The 12,500-nt window shown below is 38.4% G+C and overlaps 1 protein-coding gene across 1 annotated transcript in view; it reads right to left on the bottom strand.

Moving 5' to 3' along the window:
- The window catches only part of LOC138024145 (general transcription factor 3C polypeptide 3-like), a 46,344-nt gene that overhangs the window by 15,889 nt on the left and 17,955 nt on the right, over window positions 1–12,500 (bottom strand). The window contains exon 12 of the mRNA XM_068871254.1: window positions 24–201. Within this exon, the coding sequence (XP_068727355.1) occupies window positions 24–201 (178 nt within the window). The remainder of the gene's footprint in view (window positions 1–23; window positions 202–12,500) is intronic.

Genomic DNA, 12,500 nt, shown 5'->3' with positions numbered 1-12,500 from the left:
GTCGAAACTATGATTCTACTCACCATCAAGTACCTCTAAAGCCTGGTTTGGTCTACCCAGTTGCTGATGCAAAGATGCTAAAATTAACCGTGCTTCCAGATGATTTGGAGCTAAATGGACAACTTGAGTGTACGCTGAGACCGCTTCTTCTAATCTTCCGTCGGAATGGAGGCAATCACCCTTTCTTAGCCATATGCCAGCCTGAGAGCGGAGAATAGAATTATTTCACAAGAAAAAAAAACGTCAGATGAAAATAACCCTCTACGCAATAGTACTGAAATATTTTGGGAATATTCCATCTTGCTCGCGACGTAGAATCTTGTACAAGTAACCAACCACTGTTTTGGAGTGTAAGCCTTTGAGGTAAGTATGGAGAATGGGACCGTTGTATGCTGGTGCTTTTCTCAAAATCTTTCAACGGCACTCGAGCAATAACGATGCCAAAGACAACCTGGCCTCGGTTGTTCAAAAGGTGGATAACACTACCTACCGGATAAATCACTATCCAGCGCATAGAGGGGTTTTCAAATGAGTGTCGTAAAACCAAAACCAAAGTAATTACTTTGGCCAATCAAAAAGGACGGAGACAATCCAGTAAACCAATCAAAACTCAAAGTAATTACACGTAGCCGACACAAAGCGCGGGAAAATGTGCACGCGCGAGCCACGATTGGTTTTGGTTTCACTTCTGATTGGTCGAAAAAATGGCGCGAGAACTTTGAACCAATCCCTGAGTGAAGTAATCATAAACCAAAGTAATTCACTAATTACTTTCGACACTCAATTGAAAACCACTCTAAACAGTAGCAAAACCAATTGAGTTATCCAGTGGATAGCGCTATCAACCCTTGGAACGACTGGGGCCAGCACGTCATCTCAAGATAGAGCGGTTTTCAATTGAGTGTCGAAAGTAATTAGCGAATTGCTTTGGTTTATAATTACGTCACTCAGTGATTGGTTCAAATTTCTCGTGCCAAGTTTTCAACCAATCAGAAGTGAAACCAAAACCAATCATGGCTCGCGCGTGCACATTTTCCCGCGCTTTGTGTCGGCTACGTGTAATTACTTCGAGTTTTGATTGGTTTACTGGATTGTCTCCGTCCTTTTTGATTGGCCAAAGTAATTGCTTTGGTTTTGGTTTTACGACACTCATTTGAAAACCGCTCTATAAATCCGTGTTATGATAATCACATCGGAACTATTCAAACCCTTTTACTATGACTGACAAAACTGTACCTGTGACCCAGGAATGAAGATGGTATGAACGAAGCTAAAGTAAGGAGAGACTGAAAAACTTATCCTTTTCTCTCAACTTTAATGTTAGCAATTTTACGTTGTTGTTTTAGAGCCTGGCCAAAACGGAAACGTTTGGCGTTTAAATAACATCAAACATTGTTTGGTGGCCAAACATTTTACCGTTTGTCAACCTTGTCTGGTGCTGTTTGATCGTGTTTGGTCGTGTTTGATAAAATTTGAAGACCATCAAACATTCGATCAAACAACTTAAAACATTTCTTTTGTTCTCGTGTTTCACGATCGAAGTTCTGTTTGTTTGGCCAGCAGTATCAAACATGTTTGGCCCATGCATGCGTACCACGCTTGCTCAACTGCTTGTACCCATGAGTTTTTTTTTACGTATATTTGCAGGGTTCTTGTTAAGAGCCGGTAACCGGTTATTTTTACCGGCTGTTCAAGTAAATGTTACCGGCTGTTTCACTGAAATATTAACCGAAATTATCCAACGAATGTTCGTCTGTTCAAAGGTGAAATTACATTGCGTTTATGGGAAATATTGCGTTCCCCCTCCAACTAATCCTGTGAAGATATCTGGCACATGTTATCGCTTCGAAAATATATCATTTATTAAAGCAATCCAGCTTGATTTTGCCAACTCATCCTTCGAAACGATGTCCGCCATGTTTCCCTCCCATTCCTCCCGCGGCCAGGGGAAACCCCACATAACCATTAAAAACGTTTTACAACATGGCATCCACGCGTGGAAAACGCCAGAAAGGTCTTTCGGAGTTTAGTTTTCAACCGAAGCGTCAGAAAAGCGGTGGTGAGTGAAAATCAATGAAATAGTATAACCTTCTTTCCTTTTGCTGAGTATTAAATTAATTTAGCAGCCGCTGGCACGGGACAGCGATCGTTACGAACGTCAAGTTAAGACTTGAGCTCGCTAGCCCGTGCAGGGGCAGGTAACAAAGTTACCTCCTATTTTTGGTTTTTTACCTCCTGTGCAAAAACTTAACATGAACTCTGTATTTGTGACCCATAGTTCTTTGACAATAAAGTTGACAGTTACTTGTGAAAATACATTGCTCGTGGTTAGTCTTACGAAGCTCGTTTCATCGCGACCAAGGGACTCGTCAGAGACCTTTCTGTTTTGCAAACTCGTTGGGCATCACGCTCAAAGTCAGGTTCGCTAACAAAATGATGACAGCAATCTCGCCTTATATTTCATAAGGATTCCAGACCGCACAAATTCACGAGTGAAAAAAATTTTCCCGACGAGTTTGCAAAACAGAAAGGTCTTTGATGAGTCCCTTGGTCGGAATGAAACGAGCGTCGTAAGACTATCACCACTAACAATATATTTCCATAGTTCTTTGCTTGTGGGATTTGATCTGAGTTAGATCAAACATGTTTCAACCGTTTGGCCAGTCACTTCAACATAAGCATGTTTGTCAAGGCTCTTACAGTGGACGGTGGAGAAATGTACTAAATGGTAAGAGGCACGTGCAGAGCGGGCAAATCTTTTGTTTGATCCATTAAATATGTAGATTTTTGGCATTCTAATTGCATATTTATAGCTATTGACCAATATTTCTCTCTTTCCATAGAATGGGAACTGCAGCTAAACTCACCACGTTATATTTATTTGAGCCTAAAAGTATGTTGAGAATCGGCAAAGCTTCTTCATAGTCTCCTGTGTGAAAAGAATTAAAAAGTAACACAAGGACAATCATAGTGGAAGCAAGTACGCTATCACGAATATGCAATCTGATTGGCTCAGGAATTCATTAAATGCCCACCCCGAACTCCCCTTCAACCAGTGTGTCTGGAGTCCCATTTATCGAAAGTCCCGATACCTTTTCGGACTTGAAAATCCATTTACTAAACTGTCAACCACTTGTTTTGATAGGTTGGTCTTTTAACATGTTTTCAAGATAACAAAAAGGAAAATGACTGTGGAGTTTGAAAATCTCTCCGTTAATATGTTAAGACACAGAGAGAATTGTCACACCCGAAAAAGGCCAGAAAGGTTTCGGGACATTTTCGAGAAACGGGACACAGGTTTGGATTCACAGACAAGGCGACCTTTGATTTGTGGCCTGACATGTTTTCCTCTGTTCTGCGAGAGTGGTCGAATGAAATCGAACTGATGAAGCACACAAGGATATCAGCTTGTATATGAATAACAGTCGTAAAAGACTTTTCCAGTTCTGAAATGTTACCCTTCTGGTAACCGGATACTCTCATCCTCTTAGCATACTTAGGTGTTCGATTGATTAGTCTCTAGTTAAGTAACTTTTCTTCGGTTTTCATGTGTCTCCTTTCAATGCTATCGAACATTAGTCTCTATAGTCTGACAAAATTTTAATGCAGCCACTCTGGTTTGGAGAAATATAGACCGTATTCATAAATGGCAGCCAATAAATTATTATTTTGTCTTCGAGCTAATGAGACCAACTAGCCTCGCTATAAAGTGACAATTCTTTTGCATTTGTCCATCCAAACGAGGCTAGTTGGTTTTCTTAGCACATAGCCTGCATGCATGCTCTTCCGTTGAAAATGGCACGCGGTTGAAATATACGGGCTTGGTTGCTGAAAGTAGTATCCAAGCCCCTATATTTCGACCGCGCGCCATTTCAACGGAAGAGCCTGCTGGCAGGCTACTTCGCACAATGACAAAGGAATAATTTATTAGCCGCAATTTGTGAATTCGGTCTACGGATGGGGCTTAAAAAGTTACAATTCAAAGACCCAACGTTTCGAGACTCCTGTCTAATCAGCGGTGATCCAAAGCTATAGCAAGATTCTTTTTATATGCTCACCAATATGGCCAAAAAAGAAAAAAGGGGGCGCTAAGTAATTACTCAGTGCTTAGCGTCTTTAAACACGAAGACGCACCATAAAAGGGGGCTCTTCACTCACTGCTTTTGCTCGAATTCTTTTAAAGCACGACTGATTAATTATCAAAGATGGTGATCAACAAACAGCAACACAAAGACGAAAGCCTGAAAAGATATTTCAAGCGCGAAAAAAAAGGGACTGGGGAAGAAAAAACGGACACATCGCCATAAGGGGCCTTTTTTATTGAACAAATTATCACAGAGCTCTCGGTTGCGTCCACTGTTGATTGATAAATCATTTGTATGTGCCTAAAGTACCACGCCTTTTATAGTGCATCTTCGCGTGTTTAAAAAGGTGCAAATCGGTGTCAAGTAAAAGATACAATCGGCTCACAATCCACGCCTTATGTATTCCATACCAACCATTTTCTGTATAGGCATCAGCAACATCAATGTACAGATCGCCTACGTTGTCCACAGATTGCAAGAACAGTGGATAAAGTAAGTCCTGTGAAAATATATCAAAAGAATGAAAGTTGGAAAACGAAAAGAAATCAGCACCTTTCATGGCCTCTAAAGTTCAAATTTAGATCCTTTTTTACAGCCGTCAAACGCATTTGCTGTGACAGTTAGAGGGCCATTTAACTTAGAAACCAGCAATGTAGACGAAAATCAGCCAATCGCAACGCTGAATGTGACCCCTTAACCAGTTTCGCTATGTACAGTGATTGATGGCAGACAAAAATGAAACCGTACATTGGAAACTAAGTACCCACGTTTATGAAAAACGCAGTAAAGAGGGGTGGGAAGGAACAGAATGCCTGTGAAAGTGTGCTAGGAAAAAAACTACTAAATCCCCCGCCTCCACAAAAACAAGCCTCATATCAAAGTTACCTTGATAGGATACAAATTCCGCAAGTATATGAGGCACACAACAATCTTGACTCGAAGATCAATGGGAAAGTCCTCTGGTAAAATTAAGTTGGTTTTTGCTTCCTCGTTGTTTGACTGTGAATCAGTTAAGTCTGGCCGATGATTTGGACTCATTAGGAGCGAAAATGATGTCAAAGGTGACTCTTCAGAGCATCTTGATACCTCTTCTTTCTTCGCGTCACAGTGCTTAAGAATGACCTGCGATGCGCCAAAATCTAAATTAATACAACCAGTCAAATAAAAGAACCGCGGTGTAACTAACCCGAGTAATTGCAGAATATCTGGCCAACCGAAGCAACACCGACTACACGGCTACTTGGCCACTAACTGGCTACATGAGTGGGTGACTGAGCGAGCATGCTATCAACGCGCTTGCAAATGCGTAAACTGCGGCTACTTGGCCACGCGGCTACAGGGCTACGTGCTTACGCGGCTACGTAGCACCGCATCTTTGTGGCTGGCGGCTTTGTGAGTTTCCATTGTACTTCCATCTCTTGCGTCGATCAGTGACGATGATCGCTATGGGATGCCTCACCAATTTTGACGGATTTAGAACGAGGTATACCCTGAGGTTTCTTGCCATTGTTTGAGCTTAGCCGTGTAGCCACATAGCTGCGTCGCCACCTACATGTAGCCGCGTAGCCACAGTTTGCGTGTTTGCGCATAACAGAGTAGCCATGTAGCCATGTTGGAGTGGCCGGGTGTTCTACAGTTAAGCTGAAGCGGAGCCTGGAGTCGCTAGGAAAATGGGGCTGATGCTCAAAATATCATGTTTTGAATTTGTTTCTCCGGTGACCAAGCAGGTAGACCCTATCAACCCAATCGAAACCAAATCTGCTGGAGTCGGGAACTAGAAGCCTGAGTAATACCAGATGTTAAGGGTTACCTGCAGAGCAGTTTCGTATGCCTTGGATGTCATATGAAGATCAGCAAGCATGTTGATTGCTGGCATAAATGAAAAAAATAAATACATAAAACGAATGAATAGGAAAAGAACAAGCGAGGAACAGTTGAGAGTGCTTAAAGTGCTACTGAAAAGAATCATTTCTTTTTTTCTTCAGATTTTGAAAGTGTGATTGCTTAACACTGGACTGGCAAAATTTTGATCTTTGATTTTTATCCAAAGGTTGTTTACTTTGAGTGCAAGGTACCGGTAATTGGATTTCACAGTCCCCCATTATTCATGCTCCAAACTGACTGATTGGATTAGACCTAATGGGGTTGGATTTAGGGAAAAGCAACGTCATCTACTCACTAGCATAAAAATTTCAGCGTGTAAAAGCAGTCTGAAAGCCTGAAACTCCTGTGCTGCATATTAATTTAGTCATGAACACATGCATTGCATTCTTAAACTATTTAGTCTTTGATGTCATTTTCTCCTCAATCCAGCTCTCTCAAGATCGTCAAGTTAGTATTGGCGGATCATTATCTTCTTGGTTTTTAAGTGACGCTGCAGCCGCCATGTTGGAGTCCCGAAACAATGCAACAGCGGGTACAGTGTATGTTGGAGTCCTGATCCAATCCTCTGGGAATTTGAACTGTATTCTTATGAGAACGTTTTCTTTTGTTTTTGTTGAAAAGCATATCTGTTGATCACGTAAGTGAAACCCAAGAGTAGCAAAATTCCAGTTAAAATACCCCGTAAATAGGTGTCATTTTGAAGTCAAGGCTTTAAACTTGGGTCACTTACTATTTAGTTGACATAATTTTGAAATCCACAGAAAAATAAAAATTGATTTTTTGGTCATAGTAGCACTTTAATTGGCAAGCAAATGTCGAATGAAAGTAGCCTAATTAGCCCTTTCCCTATTCATTCCTACACCAGCTCAATTGCAACATCTACTTTAAAAATCTCTAAAGAAATGAGAGCTTTATTTTAGTGGTAATACTTATATTCCTTTTAACCCAGAATTTTTTATGCCAATGAGTGTTGTTTTACACATAATTATCCTTGCCATTTATACAAAGAAATTCAACAGTCAAAATTAAAATAATAGTGTTTTAGTAAATTCACCCAAACCATTGAAGTGTCACCCTTTTTGTCTCTTTGGGATAATCTGTCGACCTTCCAAACCCAATTGATACCAAATTTAAGAACTTCATTCACCACCCATGCAGTAAAACAGTTTTTTAGTTCACATCTCGATACTTACAGTCAAGCTAAGTGTACTTAAAAGCAGTTTGTCTTGGCTTTAAAAGCGAATTTTGCCCAGAACTAACCTTGGTTATTCACATGGTTAGGAAATTTAGAGAAAGCAGCATCCAGTATATTTGTAGCTTCTTTCAAGGATTTGTTTTCATGGTACAACTGAAAGAAAATACAGGCTCTTAGAAAAATAGAAAATCCTTTCTCTGTTAAATTTTTCATTAGATTTAAAAGGAACTTAACAGATAAATAATTATAACAGTTACAATGTACAAGGAGTGGTTTTCGATTGAGTGTCAAAAGTAATTAGCAAATTGCTTTGGTTTATAATTACTTCACTCAGTGATTGGTTCAAAGTTCTCGTGCCAATTTTTCAACCAATCAGATATGAAACCAAAACCAATCGTGGCTCGTGCGTGCAAATTTTCCTGCTCTTTGTGTCGGCTACTTGTAATTACTTCGAGTTTTGATTGGTTTACCGGATTGTCTCTGACCATTTTGATTTGCCAAAGTAATTACTTTGGTTTTGGTTTTACGACACTAAATTAAAAACTGCTCTAGTACTTTACATGGAGACTAAACAGGTCAAGTAAGAAACATCACTCCTGTAAATTATTTAATGAGAAATGACACAGCACTGTTTGAACACACTTTAGTTAAGACCCCTGAAGAACAACGTAATTCCTAACTGCATGGTATTACAAGTTTATTATTGTTAGCAGATAATTATTATAAAAGATATTGAGGTTGAAAAAGGAAAAAAAGTTTAAAATAAAATTGGCCACATACTTTGTGAGTGTAGACCGTAACTTTAAAAAATCACAAAAATGATGTAGCTGTCTCTTCCTGTTAAAATGTGTTACAACCTCCTTAGTTATTATTATTTTTGGATTGCAGTGTTTTTCATTTGTGTCTTAGACTACTTAATGATGAATAATTTACTTTTAATACTGTTTCCTGGTTTTGACCACCAAATAAGTAAGCAAGTGAAGCTATGATCCTCGCAGTTATGAACGCAATTTTAGCAATTGCATGGAGAAGCCTGAAAATTTCAGGACTTCAACCAGGTTTGAACCTGTGAGCTTGCAATGCAGGTGTGACACTCTAACCAACTAGGCTATGAAGCCACTGATGTCGGTTAGAGTGTTGCACCGGCATCAAAAGGTCACGGGTTCAAACTCTATTGAAGTCCTGAATTTTTCAGGCTTATCCACGCAATTACTAAAATCGCATTTATAACTGCGAGAATGATAGCTTCACTTGATTTCATATCCGAAGTTCAATAATTACGGTATGTGATCCATTTCATATCATTAACACTTCAAAAAAGTAAGCAAAGCTCCTATGACACTGTATCTTTACCATCATGTAAAATAAAAACGTCTATATGTACATACCTTTGCCAACTCACACACAAGGTCAATGTACTTAGCTCCATCACCAGATGAAGACAAAGCCTACAAACCAAGGAGACTTATTACACAGGGTTTTGTTATCAGATCCCTATTTCACTGAAGGAGAACACATAACACAACAATCAATATCACAAAACAATGAACAATATCAGTATCAAACAGCTGATGGTGCAGGCTTAATAGAAAAAAAGGTCCCAGGAGTCAAATTTACTGTACTTGCAAGACTCTCTGATTTCAAGATCAGAAGCATTCCCTCTAGGCAGCAGGACACTTGTGAGAGTTACGATAAGAACTCTAAGATCTATGACAGTGAGGTCAACGAAAACATCATCTCAAAATATAACTTTGCAACATTGTACTATTTTTGTGATTAGTCCATCTTGTTCGCGTCATGCAACGTGGGTGAAGTATCCTAAAAATAAATTGGTATGAGGGGTTTCAGAGTAAAAGTGGAGAATGCAGGATTCACATTTTGTATGCTGGCATTGTTATCAAAACCTCAAATTAGGTGACTTCACATTGTTGTTTTGCAGAGACCCCAAAAATATGTGCTAAAATGCATCCTAAACATGCAGCACTTTTAACTAATGATGTTGTTTTGGGTCATTGTTGTTGACAACCACATCATAGATCTTAAAGTCCCTAATATTAAACTTGGTTCAGATGTCAATAAATTATTATTCTCCCCATGAAATGACGAGGGCCATGGATAAACAATTACTAAACAACTTCTTAAAACCAGCAATTATATTTAACGCAAAAGGTTGGTAAATACCAACTGCTGGATTAGGATGGAGAGCGAGTGAGACAATGAAAACAATTCTGATATATACATGTATATGAGGTTAGCGACATGAATTTAAATATGGTGGTAAAACTACAGTGTGCAATTACGACACTGAACAAAAGGCTAACACATGGAATAGAGACCGAGAACAAAGGGCAGAAACTAGGTATTGATTACAGCCAAAAGAAAGAACACCAACATGAAACCCCAAATAGTGGCATATTTGTGAAGACGTCAAGGGTGAATGGCTTTTAGTCATAAGGAGTTCACTGTTCAACATGTACTAACTCTTTAGTTATTCCTGAAGGACCCAGAATGATCTTGGGAAAAGTTATCTTCTTAATTGTTGTTACCTGGCATGCTTTTTCATAATATTCCAGTGCTTTCTTAGAGTTGTCCATTTGATAGCAGAGGGCAGCACAATCCCACAGAACAGCAACATTAGCTGGCTCCAACTTTAGAGCTATGAACAAGTTCAACAGAAAATGGTTGAACTCAGAATAGATTAAAGTGAAGGGCTGGATGTACAAAACACTTTTCCTTTGCAGTAGTTTCAGTAAGTACTGACAGCTGGCAAAAAGCCTCAGAGTCGGCTACTTCACTCAGAGAAGTTGGCAATTTTTCCCTAAAATTTAATGAATTAAGACAGATTCTTTCAAACCTAGGATTAAAAATCAATTTGACAATGTACATGTAACAGTCAGTTACTCCACTCAAAGCAGCCGGTAATTTCAAATTTTGTTGCAACACCTACTTTGTATTCCTTTATAAAGCCATAACTGTCAGTGTTTACTTTCCATAAAGAGCTGTAGCAGGTCATAAATCAAAATTCAGGGGCAAAAAATGAAAGAAAAAAAAACTGTCACCCCTTTGAAGGTGGAAGGACAACAAGCTGTTGACAAATTTAGTTTGAATTTCAGAGTGAAACGCTTTATTAATTTAAAGATTAATGTACTGTTACCTTGATTATAACAAGTCATGCTTGGTCATAATCATTCAGTTCAAGTGACATCATTGCAAGTTTTGCCCACTCATCTGCATCCCCAGACTTGCTCAGATAAGCAGCAATAAGGAAAAACTGGGAAAAAAGGTTTATTGTTAAAACTCAAAGCACCATACTTGAACAAAATTTAGGGGTTGAACAAAATTAATGGTTGGAACCAAAGAGTCATATAAAAACTTGATTAACTCATTGACTCCCAGGGGTTCCCATTGACAAGTAAAATCGTCTGGCGTTAGACAATTTTGATTTTTCTTTGTCTAATATACAGTAAATTATCATAATCTGAAACAAACTCAGGAAAATCAAAGGCGAACCACAACATAATACAAGTACAACTGTATGAAAATAATGAGGGCTGCAAAGGTGATTGCTATGTTTCAGCGAGTGACAAATGATACGTCACAGAATACCTGAAGAGCCTTTGCTTTATCTTCCTGCTCCTCAAACATCATTCCCAAGGTCTGAAATGGCTCGGAACAATTTGGAACTAAAGGAATAATAACATTTACATGTATGTAGCCCTTATCCATTACTGTGCTAAGTGCTTTACGATAGCTAAAAAAAGTAATAAAATACACATGAAGTTGAAAATGCTGAAGATGGCAAAACTACTATTTACAATGACGAACTCATTTTAAATTATTTTACCATACAAAAATGAAAAATAATTACAAGTCGTATGCTGTTTGGAAAGATACGTCTTCAGTTTAGATTTTAAATTGTTTATATTGCTGCTGTTAGGAATGTCTAACATTTGGTAGTCATTCCATAGTCTAGGTGCCATTATAGAAAGGCCTTTAACCAATATGTTATAATCTCATAGTCCTCAAGTTGAAATCACCACTTATCAGAAGCAGACAGAGGCCATGCCTTCTGGGTCCAAGGCAACAAAACAATCTTTTTAATATTTTATACGACATTAAATTCATCTTACAAAAATAAGTGAAATAAATTAAATTCATTTTAAAATAAGTAAGGATTTTATGCTCTTTATTTATGATACCATAACATTTACATTTACACATTTTGAGACACTTGATATTGTTAAGCCTCCAGACCAGTGGGACAATAATTTGGTAAACTTGATGGGCAACTTCAAGTTGGCTTTCAAGGAGTTCTTGCAGCTCAATCAACAAAGGATGCCACCAGCATTATAGAGATAAAAGCTTTCAATCCTACCTAAGAGTTTGGGCCTGGTAATTGTTCAAAAGCAGATTAACGCTAATCCCAGATTAAAAACTAACTGAGGAGTTTATTTCTCTACTCCCAAATGCTGTTGAACGCTGATATTCGACAAAAATTTACATCAGCAGAAGTCAATCGTATACCCCATTCACATACAACAAGACATGTTTTTAATTAAACTTGGTTTAGTCAAAAATAAAAATAAGTCACAAGAAAGTGTAGGACTGGCTTTTGCCATGAGATTCAGAGTTTGTTTCAACACATGCTTTGTACCAGTGCTAAATTCGTAGTCGACAAAAGTCATTAAACATGATGAAAAAGAAAACACTTTGAAAACCGTGTTTAACTAAACATGTTTAAAACATGTTTAAGGTTTGGTGTTAATGTTTTTTTTCGGGCATTAGAAAACAAAAATAAGCAGAGGAACCTTTCACCAAAAAGTGAAAACATGAAACAAATTTTCACGCCCCTTACATCCTGATTAAGTTACACCTGCCTTTTACACACAAAAAACAACCAGGCCCTGATGGCTCCACTACCAGTTTTCAACAATCTCTGATGTCTTGTAAGAAGGAATTAAACTCTATACCAGTCGCCCTGTTTCACTTTACCCATTGACACCTCAAACGCCATAAGATGTCCCCAATTTGATGAGTACAATTCTCTGTTGTTAGACAAAATAAAATCTACTGGGATTAGACATAGTAAAATCTCTTGAGTTCTCCCTCCCAGCAGTCACTGGGTAAACCAGCATGTTCACTGGCTTTAAGTAAACTTTAGACCATGCACACGCAAACTCTTTCTTACAGTGACAAATTTTCATGTAATGGGCTTAAGACAAACTTAGCCAAATAGTTTATTTGAATGCAATTTTAAACTTCTGTCCAATGTGCTTCATTGTTACGAAACAAGACAACTATGTTGAATTTTGAATCATGGATGAGAATCACATATG

This window comes from Montipora capricornis, chromosome 11 (genome assembly GCF_036669925.1).
Source record: "Montipora capricornis isolate CH-2021 chromosome 11, ASM3666992v2, whole genome shotgun sequence".
Lineage (NCBI taxonomy): Eukaryota > Metazoa > Cnidaria > Anthozoa > Scleractinia > Acroporidae > Montipora > Montipora capricornis.
The sequence above is the reverse complement of the archived record's forward strand: the minus strand, read 5'-3'. Positions and strand labels throughout refer to the sequence as shown.